At 36.0% G+C, this 25,828-nt stretch overlaps 1 protein-coding gene across 10 annotated transcripts in view; it reads left to right on the plus strand.

The window, feature by feature from the left end:
• The window catches only part of ARAP2 (ArfGAP with RhoGAP domain, ankyrin repeat and PH domain 2), a 192,069-nt gene extending 172,479 nt beyond the window's left edge, over positions 1-19,590 (plus strand). For 8 of the 10 annotated variants that reach the window (XM_072808051.1, XM_072808033.1, XM_072808026.1 and 5 more), the window contains 3 exons: positions 1,636-1,699; positions 8,711-8,845; positions 16,108-19,590. In XM_072808051.1, the coding sequence (XP_072664152.1) occupies positions 1,636-1,699; positions 8,711-8,845; positions 16,108-16,491 (583 nt within the window). In that variant the 3' untranslated portion in view covers positions 16,492-19,590. The remainder of the gene's footprint in view (positions 1-1,635; positions 1,700-8,710; positions 8,846-16,107) is intronic. The other 2 variants (XM_072808085.1, XM_072808093.1) reach the window with 1 other exon arrangement.
• The last annotated feature ends 6,238 nt before the right edge of the window (positions 19,591-25,828 follow it).

Raw genomic sequence — 25,828 nt, forward strand, 5'->3', positions numbered from 1 at the left:
TCTGTGTGGAATATTCCAATCATCCTAAGTGCTCTTCATGCCTCTAATTTTACTTTTGTTTTCTAGAATATTCTCTACCAAGCCACCAAAGGGGCTTTCTAAAATGCATTGTGTTTCTTTCCTGCATTAAAGCTCTTCTACAGGATAAAATAGAAGATTGTTGGCACAGCATGCAAGGCCCTTTAAATATGAGGCTCCATCATCAGCTTTATGTCCCATGAGTTCCTCCTCCCCCCTTTTTCAACCTAATGATAAAATAGTAATCTGTCTTTAATTCACCGTAGATTCCTTGCTCCTTCATCTCTACATGTCTAATGTATGTAATCCCTTTACTTAATCTTCTTCCATACTCTGTGCTACAGCCATCCTCTTCCTGCTGATGTGATAGACTCCATGTCATTCTTCTTTCAAACTACAGCTCAGATACCCCAAAAGTCTTATCAGATAACTTTTATCTCTAATCATTACTTATTTTTTCTTGGCATTGGTAGTATTTTGCACACGAGTACATAATTATAAAGAGGATTTTTTTGGGGATCCCTGGGTGGCGCAGCGGTTTGGCGCCTGCCTTTGGCCCAGGGCGCGATCCTGGAGACCCGGGATCGAATCCCACATCAGGCTCCCGGTGCATGGAGCCTGCTTCTCCCTCTGCCTGTGTCTCTGCCTCTCTCTCTCTCTCTCTCTGTGACTATCATAAATAAATAAAAATTAAAAAAAAGAGGATTTTTTTTGGACATGGTAATAGAAAGGTAGTCTTTATGAGAATCTAATGAATGAAGCAAAAATGTTTTACAAATTTCATTTTAATACTTTTACAAATTATTTTTCAAAGAGGAATAATATATATCAATATATAGCATTGCATTATATAATATATATATTATATATAAATATTAGCATAATATTTATATATGAAAAATTATCTTGAAGTGGCCATGTCATTTTAACATCACTTACAGAATTTTCCTTTTATAAGACTCCTTTAGTGCATCCCCAAGTGTGCTCTTTCTGTATTTGTGTTCAACTTTACTTTCTCTTTTTCTCACTGTGTTATAATTTATTTGTTTACATGCCTAGCTCCTCTAATAGACTATGTGAACCTTGAAGGCAAGATCTCTGTTTTATGTAGGTTTTCAATAAAAGGTTACTGAATCAGTGTTATTGAACATGAGGTAGTAGTTTTTCATTTAGTTCATTTTTCACAAGTCTTGTGGGTATTAATGTTTATAATCCTAATGATGGAGACTGTCTAAGCCTACTCTTAAGAAAATGTGCACGTTTTTCTTCTTAGGCTCAGAGTTTCTGGGGAAAAAGCTGTTTAACACCATGTACCTGAATAAAGTAAATGACCATGGCCTTTCTGCCTATACAAAAATATTGCTGGTCCTTTTTTAGCAGTTACCAAAACCTGTAGCTATATTGTGTTTAAACTATCATATATTACTATTATTTTTGATCTTGTACATTTAACAGAAGCCTGAAGCAACTTATACTGAAATACTCCTGTTTTGTTTGCATTAAGTCATAAATCAGGAAATATTCAAAGAAGTTTGTGATCACTTAATAACCAAACAAATACACTGGAGAACAGTTCTATCTTTTTGAATTATGTATTTTATAAACCTTGTTTTACAGGCACATTTGTTGTGATAGTCTACAAACTCAGATGGAGTGGATGGCCAATGTCTTCATTGCCCAGGTATGATCTCTGTTTCAGCTCTCTAGCAAAGTATAACCACTTACAGAAAACGTGTGATTTACAAATAATCTTTAATAAGAGTTTTATATGTGTTCTTTTATTTTCCAGTTTATATATTTTTTAAATATATGAGAATCCGAATTTATCCATCACTCTTTGAAAGAGAGTTCACTCTCTTTTTTGAGGCTCCTTTCTTGGCACTCCAGCAACTCTACCTTACGAGCGGTGTACTGCTTCAAGATGATAGTATAAGAAAGAGGAGCTTGTTTTACTAGAGTCCCACATTCATCTTCATTTAGAAAAGTGTACTGTTTCCCTTCCTGTTCTCCCTATGGCCGCCTACTCCCACACTTCCCCCACCCTAGCCTTTCCAAAAACAAGGACAGGAACCTACATTCCTTTAATACTCATTGTGTGCTGGATTCTTCAGAAGAGTTAACTCATATTCTTTGCAACAACAGACCATGCATGATGTTGCTCATAGATGAGGGAATAATGGTAACAAAGATTCTGACACTTGCCCAGCACCATGCATTTAGTTAGTGGTTTAAACCCAGGGGGGGACAGAAGCTAATGCCTATACTCAATTCCCCATTTCATCTCCTCCCTATAGGAAGACTGTTGTCTTTGGGGGAAGGGTTAAATAGTCTCATTAACAGGATTGTTCCCCCACACACACACCTTGTCTGGCTGAATTCCCAGCAATGCTTCCCACAAGAGCATTGAAATTCACTGGTAACGATTAAGTTGCCACTCTTTATTACTGAGGACGTACTTCCCTGTTTTTCTTATAAGTGGGAAGTTAATTCACCCCTAAATCTGGCCCTTACTTGTTTTGAAAACCATTTTCTCTGTTCATTTAATTTATTAACCTTTCCAGTGGTTAATAAACACTGCTCTTCTCAGCCTGATGTGCCTGCTACTACCTGAAAACACATAAGCAGAAAGGCTTAACTTTTTAAGAGACTTTTCCTCTTAATTGTGACTTCAGAAATTTAGATTTTTAAGTCCTTAAAAAGAAAGCAAACTAGATTTGAAATGTTTCAGTTAAATTGGAACTATAGAGCCAAAGCCATAGTGTCTGTGGTACAACTACACTGATTTGTTTTGTTTTTAAAATTGAAGTCACTAGACTCTGTGGTTGAAAATCAGGGTCTAAATAGAAATAGCCAGAAAGCAGAGGTTGCTCTCATGGCCAACTTATTTCTCCCTGTCTCACCTATCCTTCATCGTCCTGGCCCTAGAGATTCAGCCCAATTACTTTTCATCTGCTCATTCCACTTCTTTGGATTAAGATAAACACAAAGGTCTTCTTGGATTTAAGGATGTAATGGCTCACCTCCATAGGGAGATAGACAGGAAACTAGCAAATGCTCTATACCTGTTGACACACACACAGTAAGTGCTCCTTACTAGGCTTCTTTAGGGTATACAGAATACTTTTCTAATATCCAAACCCAGCTTCACCCCTGATTCAGAAGTCCTCTAGATTCCCACTAATGTGTCACATTCTCAGAGAAATTCTCCTTGATCTTCAGACCAGTGAGGTCTTCAAGCTACAGGAAACCTTAACATTCTGTACTTCAGTTGTATTTCTAATTAGAAAGCATTGTGTAATTAGATTTTTTATGCCTGCTTCTCCTACTAAAATGTAAGCTCCATTAAAAGAAGGGCTCCCTCAGTCTTGCCTACAAGACCTATGTGTATACCTGCACCAGAGAACCCAGTGCCATTTACAAAGTACATGCTCAGTATTTCTAATATAAGAAAGGGGAGAGAGAACATAAATAATTTGACAAAATTTCAAATGGATATTAGTTTAATAAAATAATAAAGTAAGAAAAAGGGACGCCTGGGTGGCTTACTTAGCGTCTGCCTTCGGCCCAGGGCGTGATCCCAGAATCCCAGGATTGAGTCCTGCATCAGGCTCCCTGCATGGAGCCTGCTTCTCCCTCTGCCTATATGTCTCTGCCTCTCTCTCTCTATGTGTCTCTCATGAATAAATAAAATCTTAAAAAAAAAATAAGAGAAAAAATGAGTGAGTGTGAATGAGGTAAGGAAGAACAGTAACTAGGAAAGTTTCTCAGGAAAATGCCTTCTGAAAAGCTGTCAGGTGTGCTGAGACCTGACTGAACTTAGGGAGCAAATCATTAGGGCCCAGCAAGTACAGGGTCCTGAGATGTGGTCTTAACCTTTGTTCCATGAACATCATGAAGGGCTGTGTGTGGAAAGATAGAAAAGATCAGGAAGGCAGTAGGCAGATAATACACTTCCAGTTTAAAAGTTTGGGAAACAAGAGAAGGATTTTACCTCTTTTATATTAACTGAAGAAATAATAATTTAGTTCGTTGAGGGCATGCTGTTGGAGATCCAAGATGGAGGCAGAAAGAACAACTGTGTGGAAGATGGCAGCTCCGACCAAGGTGGTAAAGTGGACAGATTGAGATATTAAGATTCAAGAACAGTTGAAAATGGAGCCAATAAAACTTACAAATTGATTGGCTACAGCAGTTTGAGAGAAGGGGTAAAAGTCAAGTAAGAGACATAGGGTTTTTTTAGCCTCGGGCAACTGGCAAATAGAAGTGATAAGATCAGAGATGCAAAGAAAATTGAGAGCTCTCTTTTGACCATATGAAATTGGAGATGCCATTAGACATACAAATAAGTATGTTGAATAGCAGATTGATTGAGTTTTTGATCTATACATCCAAAGGGTTCCTGGCTGGCTCATTTGGAAGGACATGTGACTTTTGATCACAGAGTTGTGAGTTCAAGCCCCATGTTAGGTATAGAGATTATTTAAATAAATAAATAAAAATAAACTTTAAAAAACTAAGGTGAAGATTTGGGGATGAAGTGTCAATTTGGGGGAAGTCAACATTCAGTTTGCATTGAAAGCCCTGGATTTAGGGGAGATCTCAGAATAAAACGAAATGAGTATACGATGTAGGGAGACAGAGAGAAAAGGACAGAAGAATAAGCCCTGGGGCATTGCAAACTTTAAACGTCAAGCAGAAGAGAAAGAAAAAAAGAAAATCAGGAAAAGAAATAAAAAGGATTGAGAGGGAGGAAAAACAGATGACCAGTATAGAAAATCCAGGCAAGGAATTTGCTATGCACATAAAGGAGGCTGTGTGACTAGAAAGAGAAGGTCAAGGTAGGTTTTGGGGTTTCAATTTATTTGTCTTTAAGATGCGAGGGCATATACTTTGCACATGTGCTAATGGAGAAAATTCAGTTATTGGAAAAAAATTGATAGAGGAAAGTGATTTTTGGTGTGGGATTATTGGAACTGGGCTTTTTTTTTTTTCTTCTAAGTTTTTATTTTTATTTTTTTAAGATTTTATTTATTTATGAGAGACACAAGAGGAGAGGCAGAGACACAGGCAGAGGGAGGAGAAGCAGGCTCTGTGCAAGGAGCCCAATGTGAGACTCGATCCTGGGAATGCAGGATCACACCCTAAGCCAAAGGCGGATGAGCCACCCAGGCATCCCACAACTTTTTATTTAGTTAGTTAACATATAGTATAGCCTTGGTTTCAGGAGAATGTAGTGATTTATTACTTACATACAACACCCAATGCTCATCATAAGTGCCCTGCTTAATGCCCGTCACCTGTTTTATGCACCCCCACCTCAATCCTCCATCAACTTTCAATTGGTTTTCTATAGTTAAGAGGGTTTTTTCCTTTAAAGATTTTATTTATTCATGAGAGATGTAGAGAGGTAGAGACATAGGCTAGGGAGAAGCAGGCTTCCTGTGGTGAGCCTGATGCAGAACTTGATCCGGGAGCCCCAGATCACAATCTGAGCCAAAGGTAGATAGTCAACACTGAGCCACCCAGATGCCCCTATAGTTAAGAATTTCTTATAGTTTGCCTCCCTCTCTGTTTTTATCTATTTTATTGAGGAAAGTATTAAACCAGCGGAAAGTAATTATTAAACCAGAAGAAGCCCTGAGCAGACATGATGCAGTGTGAACAAGTGCACATTTGGTCATCATTGCTGAAAAAAATCATTGTACAACAGAGCGCCACACATTATTATTGACTGTATATTGTAGCCCACTGAGCACTTATGACTGGAAAAAATTAACAGTAAATACTGGCAAGAAAAGGGAGCCTCACTTCTATGACTATAAGATGCAGGGAGAGTGGTATATTTCATGGAGGGGAAAAATGAAATTCTTCAGTGATTAATAGTAATTTTTAAAATGAAATCAGTGAGCTCATCATCAGTGAGCTAGGGAGAGCTATTGGAATGGTAGGGGTGGAGAACAAATGAGAAATAATCTTTAGCTAGTTGCCCTATATATATATATATAGTTGAACTTCAACTTACTGCTGAGTGCTTACTTGAACTTTAAGTTCAAATTTAAAGTGAGATGAATCTATAGGGTGACTGTCTTTTTTTTTTCTTTCTTCATCAATTTTTAGGCACTCAGAGTAAGTAAAATTGAATTTAGCTAGATTGAGGGCTTTTTCAAGCAAGTATGATGAAAGGAGAAAGAGGAGAAGACTTGTAAATATTTATACTTACTGACTATGAAGTCTAAGATGGGCTGAGAAGGAAGTGAGGCAAGATGTGGAAAGTAGAATGATGGTAGAAAATAAATGGGAAGTCTCAAAGAGTCTAAAGAAGTGAACAAAACTAAATTGTTAGCCAGAAAAGTAAGAGGTCAAGGTTACAAAGAGTAAGAGGCAGACTCATGTTCTTTGTAGCATTATTCACAATTGCAAAGGTATGTAAATGACCTCAGGTCATATCAAATGACCTAAGACCAAGGATGAATAGATAAAAATATGTATGTGTGCATGTACACACACAAATATTATTCACCTTTAAATAAGAAAGAAGTCTTGTCATTTTTGACAATGTGGATGAACTTGGAAGGCATTATGCTGAATGAAATAAGCCACACAGACAGACTGCAAGTATGGTTTATATGTGGAATCTAAAAATAAAAGTTTAATTCCTAGAAGCAGAGAGTAGAAAAGTGGTTGCTGGGTGGGTAGAGGAAATAGGGAGAGGTTGGTAAAAGGGTACAAACTTTCAGCTATAAGATGAAGGTTTCAGGATCTCATGTAAAACATAGTCATTGTTGAGATAGTTGATAATACTGTTATCACTGAAATTTGCTAAGAGTTGCACTTCCCTGTGCTCACCAAAATAAATGAGATGGTAGATGTCTTAACTAGTTGGGGGAGAATCCTTTCACAGCTTATACATAGATCAAATCATCACATGGTATACTTTCAGTTTCCTATAATTTTGTCAGTTATGTCTCAAAGCTGGATGCGTGAGAAAAATAGAAAGTGAGAGATAGAACTGAAGATTTTGGGGTGTGATCCTCAGCTATATGATCCATATAGTAGAACTCTTCAGGTCACTTTTAATAACCATAAATATCAGAGTGTATTACTAGATACTGTGTTGGTATGCTGGAAAAATACCTCTTGGATCACAATCTGGGAAGAACTCATTAGCAGATATACACAACATCGTGTATCATGTCAGAAAAAGACATACTTATTTGAGACTGTTTGCTCTTAGATTTCTCTGAATATCATTTGGCACATGTATTATACATCAGTAAGTACAAGTGTAAGCATAATCCATAGGGTAATGAATTCCTTGCTAGCCAGTTTTCTATTAGCTTTACATGTTGAGAACATCCCAATTATATAATATCAAAATTATTTTTACCAAGTTTGGGGCTGTGACATAAACAAAGCATTATGAAGCTTATAACTTTCTCTCTGAAATATTTAACAATCTACCATTATAGATTGCTGAACCAAAATAAATGCTTCACTAAAATTCAAGGTCACATCTAATGCATATACACTCAAAGATCTACGCTGTAGGACTGAAGATTAAATGAGATTGTATTTATATACAGATATAAATGTTAAGTAAAACTGTATATATTTATATGATATACATTAAATGAGATTATGCACCCTGATAAGCACAAAGTCTGGCAGTATGTCCCTCAGTATAATCTCACCTTTATATATGTGTACACAGTAAATACTAGCTGAAATGAATTATTTGCCATAAAACACATTAAAATACTAATTGTAATGTAAGACAGGAATGTGTTGTCATAAGAATAGGCATTTAACTATATAGTTTACCAAAAAGTTCTCATTTCATCAGAAAATCTGTAAAGCTTATAATTTTATAATTGGTATTCTATATTTCTTTCATAGATGGTTGTCTGAAAATCAATTTGGTTTTGCCAACTTCTGAAAAGTTAATCTACCCTGAGGAGTAGAAAATTCTTTAAAGATTTTTCTTTTATATGCATATCTGAAGGATTTATCATTCAAGGGCTTATACTTTTACCTGTAAAAATGTCTCCCCATTGCAAAATTAATTTTTCTCTAGTCATATCTATTATCCAGTTGACCAGAATATGTAGTCAATAATTTGAGAACAAATGTGCCATAGTCTGTTATGCAATGATTTTCAGTATAAATGACTGTGTGCAAGATAATTTCTTTGGAATACAATTAGATGAAAAAGTAACATTTTTCAAAAGGTCATAAAATGAATCTAATTTTTCTGATAGCCATGCCTTAGGTTGATTTGAGGTCTAGGAGGTCAAATTATTTTTACATTAAAGTTGTCTTTGGTGGAGGTAGAAAATGAATGCATTGTGACTTTGATTACAGGGCCTAGAAATACAGACAAGTGTATTATTTTTCTCCCACAAAGAGATTTGCCAGTTTCCTCAAATATTTTGCTCCTTTTGATTTGATAAGTAGTACAGAAGCCATGTATTTGAAACTTAGAAATTGAACTGAGACCTCAAAGCTCTGTTCATTTAAGAGTCTTATATCCTCAAGCGATGCTGCTGCCAGAGTCAACATCATAATTACAAATGGCATTCTCATGGAAAGCAGATCATTTGATTTGGATATATGGAAAAGGAGCCAAGTGACTCTATAACATGATATGCCACATAATAAAACACACCAACAACAAGAAATTGTGTTTCCACAGCATGAAAATGATATATGGCCACCAGCTGGAAAGGAACGAAAACGTTCTATAACCAAAAATCCCAAAATTGGAGGTTTGCCTCTAATTCCCATCCAGCATGAGAGAAGTGCAACCCTAGCCCGGAGAAATATTGAGGTAGGTCAGGATTTTATTTGTTTTATATTAATGATAGCATTTATTTTCTTATGTCTTAATATGATTAAGTACATTAATTACTTCTTTGGCTTCAAAAGCACAACAGTAGTCTTTGGAAAGCATAGTAAAAAAATCACATCCAGCAAGAAAATATTATGAATAACTCTGTGCTCCTCCTTTAAGTTTTATATTTTAATTTTTCTTATAGAATTTTAGTAATGTCACTGACCGTCCAATTCAATATGCATAATACCACTTATTTTCTTACCCCTCACGTAGTCAGATAGTTTTAAATGTGTATACAGAAGTCTGCCTGGTAAAAATCACAGTCTCAAATTAGTCTTACGAGTTCACTTCTAACACCCTTAGAATGAGCCCAGGGCCGATTATGTCTGGAGCCATGGTAACTAGACTTTCTAGTAACACAATCAAATTCCAGTGGTTTGGGAACTGATGGGGTGTCGCAGTTAATTTAAGGAACTGCAAGATGACCCCTGAGCATCAATAAAGAAGACCTGGCATTTTTCAGGAAAGTGGCTGTTTGTTTTCCTTCTCACCTTGCGGGGAGGGGAGAACATACAGAGCATCAATCTTGACTTGAAGTTCAGTCTATTCAGGAAAGGAGAAAAGCTGTTCTCATCAAAACTCATTAGATACTTTGGGATTAATGTGTGTTTCAGGGCCTTAATTGAGCCCCCTCAAAGCAAAGAGAAAAGCATTAAAAAAGTACTATTTCCTCAGGGTTTGGGAGTGAACTGTTTGAATCTCTGTCTTTCCAAACAGAAATAACTTATTTTAAAAGACTAAAACTATTTTAATTTAGTGGTCAGATTAAAAATATTTTTCCAAGTATATATTCCCTTGAACATTTATTCCAGTATAATATTCCTCTTCACTAAAAGATACAAACAGTGAAAATAATGGTTGTTTCCTTTGTTGCCTATTTGGTCCTCCTGCACTTGTAGGTATTCTTGGTTTAAAAAAAAAAAAAAGTCTTCTCTGCAACAATGGATTCCTCGGCTAATCTAGAATCTTAAAATTCTAAGAGTCATATTTCCAAAAAGCCCTGATTAGGAAACAGAGTTTGAACAAATGAAGCAAACGTAGGAGTAGATGTGCTCTGCTGGGACCACAGCTTTTTCTCATGTTGCCTTAGGATCAGTTATGGAGCAAAGCAAAAGATAAATTATTAGGACCAAATCAAAATACATTAACTGGAATCCAGTATAGAATTAGGATGATAACTAAATATATAGTATAGTAGTTTGTTAGCTGATCTCAAATCCAGAATTTCAGAGAAATTTTTTTTTCTGTTTTAGCATACTTAAGATCAGAAAACTGATAACCTCCAAACTGCAAAGAACTTGTTATAGGTTCTTAAAAAAATTCATAAAATATTAAATTGCTAGAAAATTTATGAGTAGTTTAGCTAAATTAACTTTTTTGTAAATTTTATAAACATGGTGATTCAAATTTGGCAAAGAAAAATTTTAAATGCTCCAATGTTGGAAAAACATTGGAAGGTTAAAAAGCATTAAAACAGAAATTAAAAATTTCATATGAACCATTAAAATATCTGTTATAGGATTAGATTCATGTAAATATTTAAGAAAATATATTAATAAAATGACTAATCACTTTTGATCCTTGTTTTAAAAAGGAAAAATGGCTAAAAATATTGTTAAGTGGGGGCAGGGGGCTTGTGATGCAGTTGGTTTATCATCCAACTCTTGATTTCTGCTCAAGTCATGATCCCAGGGTCATGAGATTGGTCTCCCTGCTCAGGGAGGGGTCTGCTTGGGTTTCTGTCTCCCTCTGTTTCTCCCTCACTCTTTAATTAAATAAATCTTTAAATAAATATATTGCAAAGTAGGATATATTCATAAGAAAAATGTTTAGTCACATCAATGGATATATTCAATAATTGTTTTTCATACAAGGTGTCAGGAGATTGGTAAATTTGGTGCTTTGGCCATATGATGACTTCCCATTTCATGAGGTTCTATTGAAAGTTGTATGAGGATACCTCATTCAGGCAGGAAATCTTCCTGGAAAAAGTGACTTCTAAGATTAATTAAGTGAATTAGTAGTAAGCTAGCAGAATAAGCCAGAGAAAGTAAGTTGTTGTCAAAGGAAATCACACATGAAGAGGCAAAACATAGTGCTCAAGAATGCACATGCTAGATCCTATCTCTGATTTGGGTGCCTCCTAACTTCATTGTGCTCAGCCTTTTTATCTGTAAGCATGGAAGGATAATAAAAGGCTCTACCTTATAGGGCTATTGTGATAATTCAATGATATCATACTAATAAGGAACTTGGAAAACAATTTGTGATCATTTATTTCCAAACAAAAACAATGAGCAAAGAGGAATGATGCAGTTCCAGCACAAAATGGTGACCTAGACTCTTACCCATTACACACTTCTCTCGCCATCCTGGAACACATAAAGAGGCACATTACTTCCAGAGAGGCCAACGTTGGCATCCCATTCCAAATTCCCACTATGTGACATTGGGCATATGGTCATTTCTTTGCATTTCTATTTCTGTCTTAAAATATACTTTATGGTGCAAATAATCATGTTTATTTACTGTTGATAATACACTTAAAGCAGTAGTTTGATAGGATTATATACAACACAGAGATTATCAACTAGTATAGTGAGTTTAGTAGTGCATTTCTGCTATAATCCACATGTTGGTCATTGTACGTTCTGGTATTGTGAGGCCTCCATAACCAGTGGCCCACATCTGGATATAATGGAAAAATGGATGTGGGCACAGACTAAAGCCATGTGAGTGGTTTGCCCTGAGAACATGTTCCTGCACCATGTTCTGGCTGTGATATAGGAACTACTCTCTGCAGAGAGAAAGACTACTTTTCGCACTGCCATTTCCAGTCAAACAACTACTTTTCTCTAAACATACTCTGACACCCACTGGCATCATCTGGACCATGTTACGTCTCACTCCTGTAATTTCATACCTTATCTATCCTTCTTTCTAAATTATTAATGCCTTAACTTTTAAAGACAGCATAGCACATAACTATGTCCTCCTTTCCCCAGAACATGAAAAGCACTCCCAGAACACCATGTTGTTTACTCAAAACCTCACTCTCTCCCATCCTGTCAAGTTTTTCCTTTTTAAAGATTTTATTTATTTATTTGAGAGATAGTGAGTGAGCAGGTAAGAGGGAGAAAATCAGCAGACAGACTCCCCGTTGAGCACAGAGCCCAATTGGGGCTCGATCTCATGACCCTGAAATCTTGAAATCATTACATGAGCCAAAATCAAGAGTCAGATGCTTAACTGACTGAGCCACCCACACACTGTCCCATCCTCTCTACTCTTAGAGGTCATTTCCACCACCTCTCCACCTTCATACAAGATTGAATCTCTTAGCCTAATATTAAAGTTTACTTGAAATCTCAGCATTACCTGTGTGAATATTTAGCCCCTAAATTCTACATCTAAGAAAATCCAAAGTCTATCTGCTAATGCTTGAGAGATAATGAGAACTGTTACTGTGGACCCTAAAGACTCCACTAAAAAACTATTAGAAGTGATAAACGAATTCAGTGAAGTTGCAGGATACAAAATTAATATGCAGAAATACGTTCTGCTTCTGTACACTAAACAGAATATCAGAAAGAAATTAAGAAAACAGTTGCATTTGCAATTGCAAGAATATAATAACCTGGGAATAAAACTTAAAGAAGTGAAAGACCTCTACTGTGAAAACTATAAAACATTGATGAAAGAAATTGAAGACAACATAAACAAATGGAAAGATTTTCCATGCTCATGGTTTGGAAGAACAAATATTGTTAAAATGCCCCTAGTACCAAAGGCAATCTACAGATTTAATACAATCCCTATCAAAATGCCAGTAACACTTGCCACAGAACTAGAATAATTCTAAAATTTGTGTGGAACCACAGAAAGATTCTGAATAGCCAAGGCAATTTAAGAAAGAAGAACAAAGCTGAAGGTATCACAATCCCAGGTTTCAAGGTCTACCACAAAGGTATAATATCAAAACAGCTTGGTACTGGCATAAAAATAGACATAGATCAATGGGAAATAGACATAAATCAATGGAACAGAATAGAAAACCCAGAAATGGATCCATAGCTATATGGCCAACTAATCTTTGACAAAGCAGAAAAGAATATCCAACAGCAAAAAGACATCTCTTCAATAAGTCATGTCAGGCAAACTGGACAGCTACATACAGAAAAATGAAATGGGACCATTTTCTTACACCATATACAAAAGTAAATTTAAAATGGATTACAGACTTTAAATGTGATACCTGAGCCATAAAGCTCCTAAATAAAACAGTAATCTCTTTGACATTGACCTCAGCTACATATTTTTGGAACATCTCCTTGAGCAAGGGAAACAAAAGCAAAAATGAATCACTTAGAACTATACCAAAGTAAAAAGCTTTTGCACAGCAAAGGAAACCAACATAAGGCAACTTGCTGAATAGGAGAACATAGTTGGAAAATGTATCTCCAATAAGGGGTTAATACCCAAAATACATATAGAACTTTTACAACTCAACACCAGAATAACAAAGAATATGATTAAAATGGGCAGAGGACCTGAATAGACATTTTTCCAAAGAAGACATACAGATGGCTAACAGAAACATGAAAAGATGTTCAACATCACTAATCATCAGGGAAATGCCAATCAAAACCACAATAAAAAAAAAAAAAACCCAGCCATCCCACAATGATGTATCACTTTACGCCAGTCAGAAAGCTGGTATCCAACACACAGGAAATAACAAGTGTCAGTGAGGCTGTGGAGGGAAAAAAAAAAACAAAAACAAACCCTCATTCACATTTCCCTATTGGTGGGAATGTAAATTGGTACAGCCACTATGGAAAACAGTATGGCAGTTACTCAAAAATAGAAATACCATACTATCCAGTAATTCCACTACTGTGTATTTACCCTAAGAAAATTAAAAAAAAAAGAGAGAAAACATTAATTCAAAAAGATACATGTACCCCTATGTTTATTGTAGCATTATTTACAAAAGCAACAGAAGCATCCCAAATGTCCATAGGAAGTCACATGGATGAAGAAGTGGCATATATGTATAGAATGGAATATTAGCCATAAAAAAGAATAAAATCTTGCCATTTGCGACAACATGAACGGACTTAGAAGATACTACGCTAAATGAGACCAGTCAGAGAAAGATACCATGTGATTTCACTTACATGTGAAATCTAAAAAACGAAACATGGGAAGGATGCCAGACGGGAGGAGGGTTGGGAATGGGCAAAAATGGGTGAAAAGGAGTGAGAGGTATACAGGTTTCCAGTTATGGAATAAATAGGTTATGGGAATAGAGTAGTCAAATGATACTCTAATAGCACTATAGGATGACAGGGGTAGCTACCCTTGTGGTAAGCATAGCATAACACAGACTCATCAGATCACTATGTTGTATGCGTGAAACTAATGTAATTTTGTGTGTCTACTATAATTTTTTTAAGGTCTCTATTGCTCCTTAATTTTCCCTAGGTAAGAGATGCCCAGTAAAACATAATGTGTTTAATATTTATAAACTCCCAGTCACATCTCTATGCTGGTCATCTCTATGCCATCATTCTCAATAATTTTTCATTTTTTTTACAAGGCAGGAGTTATTTTGTTGTAGTGAAATAAATGTAACATAAAACTATTCATCGTAACCATTTTTAAGTGTATATACAATAATGACATTCACATTGTTATGCAAGCATCACCAATTTCTCAGTATTTTAACATATTCAAATGAAACTTTGGAATTAAGCTAGATACTAAATATTTCATCAGTTTTTAGGGTAGAAGAAATGTATTTGCCTAAGATATTTCTATCAGAAAATTCCAAGTTATGAAATGTATAAAATACATTTGTGAAAATACTTGTATTCAGGCTGAATTTGTATGTTTCATTTCCACATCTGAATTTGATGGAAGTTAGGGAAATAGAACAGTGTTATTATACATTTGAAAAATTTTAAACCTTTCTTTATTTACTATTTAATAAGTAAATGGTCATTTCCTAAGTAGGCTGTGTACTAGGTTCACACTTCAGTGAACAAATCAAACAAAAACCCTGCTTGCGTGGAGTCTTTCTAGCAGGGCATTCAGATAATCACATTAAGTAACTGCCATAGAGAGAAATAGAGCAAGATGGGGTGTTGTCTTTCAAACATTATTATATTGAAGATCTTTTCTGTTTATGCTACTCAATTTCATACTTATATTACCATTTTCATTACATCTTCTTCCAATATTCTTAAATTCTTCTTCAGATTTTTGCTTTGTAGGCTTTGCAGTTTTTACTGGGGAAATTTTGAAGACGTTTCTTTAATGCTTTTTGTGAAAAGAAAAATAACTTCTCTCTCTTCTCCACCTCCAACCTCGTCCAGTTCATTGGGCATCCTTTCTGTGTGGCTCCATACTGCTCTATGCTTTTGATTCTCTGTTGTTTGTTCTTGTATTTTACACTTGATTTAATTGTTGTACCCTTTGATAGTCTGATGCTCTGTATGCCAGAAATTGCCCAGTCACAAGATTTTCTGAACCCTAGTTAGGAAAGCACACCTTTATAAAAGGCTCAGTGAATTAATGTGCACTCTAATCGCTGGGTACAAAAGTGGATTTAATACATAACTATTTATGTATATATTTCAGTGTTTTCAGAAATGTATCTGTGGGATTCTAAAAGGCACTGTGTGGAAGAAAACAAAAAGAAGTTAAACAGATCTCTGCCATAGAACTTCTCAGCATTTTTAACATACTAATATGTACTGTTAGTCTCAATGAGGGGGCTGTAGTACAAGTATAGGGCCTGTCCCCAAATCACATGGCCATAGACATGATGCTGTAGGAATTACAGATACATGAACATGACACATTCAAGCAAAATGAATTGGAAGAGGCGAGTTTGAAATAAGAGTCAAGCTGAATAACTAACCCGAGAGACTTCTTTGAAGCTGTACATTAAATGCATGTTACAAGGGATTTCCACAATCTGCCTCTCCGTTGATTTTGTAGCTCTAAGGTGCCCATATTGATCTCTTGGTTGGTCTATTCCAACACACCAGTTATGTCAAAGTTAGAACCCGAATCCTAGAGATAAGCACGAACATAAGAAGCATCAGTGTTTAGGTGGCATTTGGGCCTTTTAAACTTAAATTGTAGCAAATCTTGCATTCCTGTGAGATGTTGTGTTTTGTTTTCAGAATGCGAGGGCAGAACTGGAAAGACTGCAGCTCAGTGAAAAGCGGGATCAGGAGTTGGGGGATAGCAGCATCAAGGAGAGAGCCTCCATGGTGGCCCACTGCCTGGAGCACAAGGACGAGAAACTTCGAACTCGAACCAGAAAACACCGGAGTTTCAACTGTCTGGAGGACACAGAAGCAGAGGTCCTTCCTGGGCCACAGAAAAGCCATAAAGGCCTCAAGACATTGAGGAAGACGGAAGACAGGAATGGCAGGGCTGCTTTGGACTCTGATAGTAAGTTACCATCGAGGGTGATTGAAGAACTCAGCGTGGTGCTGCAGCGGACGAGAACCTTCCCGAAAGACTCACAGGGTGAGCACATCTTGCCGAAGGAGATTAATTAGTTTTGCAATTAAAAAAAAAATATTGTGTACAGTATGTATGTGCAAACCAGAAACCAAACAGTAAAATTCATGGTTTGTGAGATTTGTCTGGCTATACATAAGCATTTAAATAGCATTTTAAAAATATCTGTGTACATAATGTGATAAGTAGAAGATGACGCTTTTTTTTTTTAGGTCTGAACAAAGCTTGTACAGTTCCACTGTATTGACCATGTTTAAGAAGGCATCGGGTTACTTTGACTCAGCCAGACTTTTGCAGCAGTTGCCTGTTGAATGGTGTAATTTATGAGCAGAAATCTCAAACTGTACTGTACTGTATAAAATGCTTTGTTTAAATGAAGCCTACGAACCTGTATGTAACACGTTTTGCACTTTGAGAAACCTTGTATATTCAGCTACCATACGTTTTTAGGTTTACATAGGGTCCATCTTACGGAAAAGAAAGGGAAGTGGAAAGGAGAAGGATCATTTTAGTGGCTGCCTATCAGACATTGGGGTTTTAAAAAGGGGCAAGGAAACGAAGGGGGTCAGTGAAGTCCTGATCCGTAGTGAACGAGGAGGACTCTTACTAATAAGGAACTGCTTGTTAAGAGAAAAGCCTAGTGACTGTTTCCCAAGACCACATTCAGCCAACAAACACCAGTGACGGCACAGGCCACGCTCACTTGCCGTGTTACTGAACGGGCCACAGAACACACTCACTACACTCGGCTCTGCAGAGGTGGCTGCCAACAAGGAGCGTCCGCTGCATTGAAGACCGTGTATGCACAGGACCTGCCATGACGCCGTTCGCACTGTCACTGTAGACGTTTTGTTTTCGTACAAACTCACTGTCACAGGGTTTTGTTATTGTTTTGTTTGATGCTTTTGTTATATTTTTATTTTGTATTTCATTTCTTATTTTAAGTCAGGTGGTGATGTGTTTCTCTGCAAGGTCAGAATTAACTGGAAATGTACAACATATGGCCATTTTAGGGTGGAGGATAGTTTACCCCACGGATGGCAGCTACCAGTTCACATTTAATCGAGTCTCTTTATTTAAAAAAAAGTAGTCTCCTCCTTGTGCTTAATAAATAATAACAAAGCCCTCTCTTAACTGCTTCCACATCAAAGTCAGCCACTGAGTTAGTGATTTTCCTCTGACAAATACTATCTAATTACAGTTCATGTTAGGGACAGCGCTTTTCATTGATTAAAGAATTTTATTAGGTCTAATGAGTTTTGATTAAAATTACATAGCTAAGCTCTATTTCAGCCACTTATTTTCCCCCAGTTTTCAGGTTTCTTCTTCAAGATCTATTATGCAAAGGCCCATACTTTGGTCAGTCCATCATAGTATAGTAATATACCCTCAAATGCTCTAAATTTCTTCATTGTAAAATACCGATTACTTATATTTGGTGGTGATATTATAGTTTACTACCATGGGTGTGTGATATTTATTCTTTAAAAAAAATTCCAATCGATTTGGATTTAAAGAAACTGCAGGCCAGTTTATAAAACAAGTACCACTGCTGAGGACCCTTCATTTAAAGCAAAAATTATGGTATTTAGGAAAAAAATCTTAAGCTATTATTCCTAATAAGTGATAATATTTATGAAGTAAGTAGGCAATGACAATATTTGACACCGGAAAAGTATCTGGAGGTTTTTTTTTTTTTTACCTGTGTTGTCTGAATATTTTTGAAATTGGAGCTTAAAATCTGGTAGTTGTTCCCCTTTCTTTTTCATGAGTAAAATAAGGGCTAATGATGACGTCTCATACTTTGAATAAATTGTCTTACAAGTCCATTTGAATGTGATTGTTATTTCAAAATAATCTTTAACTTCTGAAAATAAATCGAATCTTCCTTCCTTTTTTCCTTTTTATTTTTTTATTTTTTTTGAGAAGACTTTTTAAAAAAATTTTTAATAATAAATTTATTTTTTATTGGTGTTTAATTTGCCAACATACAAAATAACACCCAGTGCTCATCCCGTCAAGTGCCCCCCCTCAGTGCGCACCACCCAGTCACCTCCACCCTGCGCCCTCCTTCCCTTCCACCACCCCTATTTCATTTCCCAGAGTTAGGAGTCTTCCATGTTCTGTCTCCCTTTCTGATATTTCCTACCCATTTCTTCTCCCTTTTTAAACATTTGAATATATACTTCAAAGAAAAGCTATATCATACTGTCCAAATGTGAATATGTGAATACTACAGTTGCTTCAAATAAATTTGAATATTACTCTATTTTAAATGATGAATATATACGGAGATAGGACACAAGCATATGGATGGTACTCTTTCATTTCTGTAGCCCTAAACTTAATTACTAGACATTTAAGTATTTGACTTCTAAACAAATCATTACTTGATGATTTATCAAAGTGGCACTGAAAATTCAAAACTAAGCAAAAGTAATTGAAGCAAAATATGACTTGTGTATATAACTATAATAGCTGCCAATATGCATTATTCAGATGGCAATTTATAATTCTAAAATACACAAACTATTGCAAAAGGAAGTATTTTTGAAACTGTATCGAATTTATTTGAAGCAACTGTAGTATTCACATATTTTCATGTTATCTCAAACTTTTGAAAATCATTGTGGGGAAAAGATGATGAAAACTTTTACCATCTTATCAAAATTTGCACCAAGACTTTCATAATTATCATTCTCTCAACAAAAGAATTCTGTTTATAATGTGAACAATTGTCTGTCATGTGTACAATCATGTTTGATCATCTGGAAATGCAAAGCACAGAAATGAATATTAGGTTACTAAAATTAATCTGTTTTTTATCAGTTATTATTTTGAACAATTTTTTATTGCAAATGTGCTAGGTTATAATGTACATTCCTGCCTTCTCTGCCATGGCTACCATATGAATGTAAACTTAGTAACATAGCTCTATAGACTTAAGACCTTTTATGAATTATGGATTCATGTTCAGAATCTAAATGTCCTCATCTGAGAAGTGGGAATAACACCTATCTTGTAGACATCTTGTGATGACTAATTTTATATATATATTTATATATGTGTTTGTGTATATATACATAAACACACACATCTATCCCTTAGAGTTTTAATAAATGTTGCTTATTAATGTATTAGTTTTTCTAGCTCTCCTTTGATTCAAGTCCTGAGACTTCTTACTCATTTTCAAATTGTCTCTATCAGTTTTTTTTTCCCATCATTTTTAAAATATGCACTGATACAATAGATTACCATAGGTTGTGGGCTGAATTGTGTTCTCCCAATCCCCAGATGTTGGAGACCTAGTCCCTAGCACCCTAGAATATGGACTATTTGGAATGGGGTCTTTAAAGAGGTGATCAAGTTAAAATGAAGTTATTAGTGTCAGACCTAATCAAATCTGACTGGTGTCCTTAAAAAAGAAACAAAAACAGGAAATTTGGACACATGAAGAAACATTGGGGCTATATGTGCAGAGAGGAAAGGCCATGTGAGGACATAGCAAGAAAATGGCTATCTGTAAGTCAAGGAGAGAGGCCTCAGACAAAACTAATATCTTGATCTTAGACTTATAGCCTCCAACCCTATAAAAAAATCCTATTGTTTAAGCTCTACCCTAATGAAAGCCCTAGCACACTTTTGTGTTAATACAGATGCCAAACAGAATACTCTCTAGTATTTGTATGTATTGGTTCTTACACTCTGGTTACTCCACATAGCGGAAGGTAACATTACATCAGTGTAATCAATACAGTGTAATATTATAGCTACCATAAAGATTAATGGAGGATAAAGCATGTTGAGATGTAGCTACTTGGAAGTCCACTAGCCAGATAACTTGAATGCTGAAATAATATAAATGAAAATTTGCCCAGCAGAATTTTAGTTTGTGTCTGCCTATAAAGATTCAAGTTCTATGACCTCAAGAACACTATTCCAGCAGAGTGAAGATACTGACCCTTTACACATCCGATAGAGAATACTGTGAATCCTTCCAACGAACAGCCCAAAGAGATCTTGAGTTCAGTAACTGAGTTTTCACTAGACTAGAGACACAAAGTCACTTCAGTCAACCCAAACTAATCTCACTGCCTAAGAGTGGATCAACACTAACCTTCATCAAATAAAAGTGGCATTTGCATCTCATTGGAGGGGATCTCATCTTCCTTCCCCTATAGCAAATTGTCTCATTTGCCACCTTTTTAAAATCCTCTCCTTGTTTCTTCCTTTTCTTTTTTTCTTTTTAAATATTTCTTTATTTGGGAGAGAAAGAGCACAGGAAGGAGGGGAGGCAGAGGGAGAAGACTCTCCACTGAGCAAGGAGCCTAATCCGGGGCTCAATCCCAGATCCCAGGATCCTGGGATCTTGACCTGAGCTAAAAGTAGATGTTTAACTGACTGAGCCCCATATTCCCTCCGGTTGTGTCTCTGAATTCTCCATCCTTATGTTTCCTGCTATTTGCCGTAACTACTCCTGCAAGATCAGAACAACCACATTGCTAATTCAAATGGTCCCTTCTCCGTTGTTGTACTGACCACCCATCATCATTTGTAGCATATCACACAGTTGATTACCTTACCTTTGTGGAATACATTCTAGCATTGGTCTCCAGATCTTTCTATCATACGGTTTTCTCCTTCTTCACTAGTCAGTCTTGGGTCCCCTACTGGATACTCAGCTCTATATAACTGAACTAGAAGATCTCAATTTCATAGCTTCAAATACAGTACGTATTCTAACGAAATAGTTTCAATCTGGACTTACCATTGAGCTCCAGACTGTAATTTACATTTCTACTTGAGTGTCCAGCTGTCATCTCAAATATACCTAAAACTCTTTATCTTTTCCTCATCTTTTCCATTCCACCCTCCTCTGTTCTTTCTAGGATTCGGGTACAGAAAGATGAAGATTATTTAGGTAATGATCAGCAGAGTTGGCATTTGAATGCAAACAGTCTAGCTCAAAAATCTACACTTATAAACTCCACATTAGATTTCCCAGACCGCTGTCCTTTCTCACCTGAATGATTACAAAAGATTCAACTTGTCTTACTTGTACTATGTGGAACAAATCACAAATTAATCTTTTTAAATATAAGAAAAAGCCAAATTAATCTTCTTAAATATAAAATAGTCTCTCCTAACAACCCCTGAATAGCTTTCTATTTCTGTTAAATGGGAAGTATCTATAAATACAAGCCCTGGAATAATTGGTTTCAATGTACCAACTACTGCTTATGTCATCTCACCAATCTTCACCTCCCTCACTTTGCTACAAGCATACTTGTTCCTCAGAATCAACAGACTTGAAGATGCTTTATCTTTGCATAAACTAATTCCCTTTCCAGACACACACATATCTCACTGCAACCTTCATGTAGGTCACCATCAAATGGCTCAACAGACCTCTGTTATCCCATATAAAATGGCATCATCACTTTCTATCCCCTTTATCTTCAATCATAGGACTTATCACCACCTAACAGTTTATATACTTACTAGTATACATTTTAATGGTCTAATTACTTCCAAAAGAATCTGTCAGTGTAGAATCTTAGGTTACCACTATATTCCCAGCAGCTAGAACAGTGCCTGTACATAGCCTATGGTCACTACTGAAATATATATTAAATAAATGAAGTCATAGTATTAGGAAATAGTTTGATGAAGCAAAGTGGTCCCACCAAAATCTAGGAACAATGGATTAAAAAAAAATCTGTAAAGGCTATTACTAAAACGAATAGGAAAAACTGTGGCTACATTCTGAGGAAGTAGGACCATTCAAGATGTGAGTGGATATTGTACAGCTGCTGTTTACCTGAGGGTATTCAGGGAATCTATACAAAGGGAAATAAGTTGAAAATAATCTGGTCTTTGATCAAGATGCTTTTTGCAGTGAGATAAATCAGAGCTTTAGAACCCTTGTGTAGCTAAGGAGGCAAAAATGGAGACTCGAGGGCCAAAAATCCTAGGAATAAGGGAACCATGAAAATTAACGATAGCTGGCTTTCCACTTAAGGCAATTTGCTGAATAATGGTGCCACATAGGGCAGTAGTAGGCTAATAAGTTCAGCAGGAAGGCTTCAATAGCAGAGTGAACTTTTTGGTAGGCTTACAGTACTAAGAAGGCAAACATTCAAGTTTATTTACTATCATGAAGAGGTTCCCTTGTGAACATACAAGCTCTAGTCAGAAACCTTGGAGATCCATATGGTTAGAGCATGTATGAATTGGAATCTTAACAGAACATGGTGAAAACTGCCTCACAACCTCAATTCATCTCAGTCCCTAATTGGGTCAAGATCAGTTTTCTCTGCTGAAACAGGAAAAATAGTATTATGTAGAACTGCAATTTTTTTTTTCACTGCCTGGCATGAAAAAGAAAAAAAAAAAGGCATCCCCCTTCTGGTGCCAAAACCAGATAAAGATACTACAAAAAAGAAGAACTATAGGCCAATGTCCCTAATGAACATAGTTGCAAAAACTCTCAGCAAAACAGCAAACTGCATCCAAAAATACATTAACCCATTTACCATTATCAAGTGGGGTTTATTTCAAGGATACAAGGGTGGTTCTGTATTCACAAATCAGTAAACATGATACATCAACAAAACAAAGGATAAAAACCATATGATCAATAGATGTTTTAAAAAAAGCATTTGACAAAGAACAATATTCATTCACAATAAAACCCTTCAACAAAGTAGGGTTAGAGGGAACTGAGCCACAGTGATCAGAAAAGGAAAAGGAATTAAAAGCATCCAAATTGGTAAGGAAGTAAAACTATCACTATCTTCAGGTGACATGAGATACTATATATAAAAACCCTAAAGATTCCACCAAAAAAGTATTACAACTAAGAAACGAATTCAGTAAGGTAGCAGGATACAAAATCAATGTTGTTGATTTGTTGCATTTCTATTAATAATGAATCAACAGAAAGAGAAATTAAGAAAGCAATCCCATTTACAATTGCACCAAAAATATAAAATACCTAGCAAAAAACTTAACCAAAGACCTGTACATGAAAACTATAAAATATTAATTAAAGACAACACAAATGGAAAGATATTTCGTGCTCATAGATTTAAAGAATAAACCTTATTAAAATGTCCACACTACCCATAGTAATCTACACACTGAATGTAATCCCTATTAAAATACCAACAGCATTTTTTCAAACTAGAACAATCTTAATATTTGTATGAAACTACAAAAGATGCTGAACAGCCAAAACAATCTTGAAAAAAATACTGGAGATATTACAATTCTAGAGTTCAAGTTATACTATACATCTATAGTAATCAAAACAATATGGTACTGGCACAAAAACATAGATCAATACAACAGGATAGAAAGCCCAGAAGAAAATCCACAATTATATGGTTGATTAATCTTCAACAAAAGAGGCAAGAATATGCAATGAGAAAAATATAGTCTTTTCAACAAATGGAACTAGGAAAAATGGACATCTACATGCAAAAAATGAAATGACCATTTTCTTACACCATTCCAAAAATAAACTCAAAATGGATTAAATCCTTGAAAACCTGAAGCTATGAAAGTCCTAGAAGAGAGCACAGGCTGTAATTTCTCTTGACATTGGCCATAACATTTTTCTAGGTATGTCTCCTCCAGCAAGGGAAACAAAAGCAAAAATGAACTATTGAGACTATCTCAAAATAAAAAGTTTCTTCACAGCAAAGGAAACAACAAAACTAAAAGACAACCTACTGAATGGGAGAAGATATTTGCAAATGATATATCCATTAAAGGGTTAATGTTCAAAATATATAAAGAATTAATGTAACTCACCACACAAAACACACAAATAACCCCATTGAAAAAATGTGCAGAAGACATGAACAGACATTTCTCCAAAGAAGACATATAGAAAGCCAACCGATACATGAAAACATGCTCAACATCACTCATTGTCTGGGAAACGCAAATCAAAACCACAATGAGACATCACCTCAAACCTATCAGAAAGATTAAAATCAAAAACACAAGAAATGGGCACTTGGGTGGCTCAGTGGTTGAGCATCTGCCTTTGGCTCAGATCCCGGAGTCCTGGGATAGAGTCCCACATCAGGCTCCCCGGAGGGAGCCTGCCTCTCCCTCTGCCTATGTCCCTGCTTCTCTCTTTGTGTCTCTCGTGAATCAATAAATAAAATCTCAAAACACACACACACAAGAAATAGCAAGTGTTGGCAAGGATGAGAAAAAAAATGTGCACTGTTGGTAGGATTGCAAACTGGTGCAATTACTCTAGAAAACAGTATGGAGGTTCCCCAAAATATTAAAAATAGAACTACCCTACAATCCACAATTTGCTCTACTAAGTATTACCCCAAAAATAGAAACACTAATTCAAAAGGATAAATGCACCCCTATGTTTATTGCAGTATTATTTACAAAAGCCAAATTAGAGAGGCAGTCCACATGTCCACTGATAGATAAATAGATGTTCTATATATACAATGGAATAGGATTCATCCATAAAAAGGAATGAAATCCTGCCATCTGCCATTTCATGGATGGAGCTAGGAGTATAACGCTAAGCAAAATAATTCAGAGAAAGACAAATATCATGATTTCACTCGTGGAATTTAAAACACAAAACAAATGAATAGTTGGGGGCTGGGGAGATAAACCAAGAAACAGACTCTTAACTATAGAGAACAAACTGATGGCTACCAGAGGGGAGGTGGGTGGGGGAAGTCAGTAAAGTAGGTGATGGGGATTAAAGAGTACACTTATCATGAGGAGCACTCAGTAACCTATAGAATTGTTGAATCACTATATTATACACCAGAAACTAATACAACACTGTATGTTAACTATACTGGAATTAAAATTTAAAACCTAAAAATTAAAAAGATAATTATACAGAATAACTATGTAAAAATTTCAGATACAGTATTATATTCAGATAGAGTTTTCATTAAAATTATATTTGAAACGACCTTTAATTTCAAGGTAATAAATTGATGGAATATTTTATTTAAAAAAAAAAAAGCATCTCAAGTTTGGGGAAGATGGCAAAGTTGGAAGATCCTGAGCTCATCTCATCCTGTGGGCACACCAAAATAACAGCTACCTCTGTGTGACTAGCTGAAAATAACCTGAAGACTCAGAACAGACCTTCCACAGCGAATCATAGACAGAAGGCTACATGGAAAAGGCTAGAAGGGGTGGAGATGTGAATGGGAATGGGAGGGACGTCACAAACATGGGGGAGTGAGAGGATCAGACCCTACACCAGGTCTCCAGGGCATTAGGGAACTGTACTGCAAAGACGAATCCCCATGATGGCTGGCTTTGAAAACCAGCAGGGCTTAATCCCAGGAGCTTGAAAAATCAGCAGGG

Source organism: Canis lupus, chromosome 2 (genome assembly GCF_048164855.1).
Source record: "Canis lupus baileyi chromosome 2, mCanLup2.hap1, whole genome shotgun sequence".
NCBI lineage: Eukaryota > Metazoa > Chordata > Mammalia > Carnivora > Canidae > Canis > Canis lupus.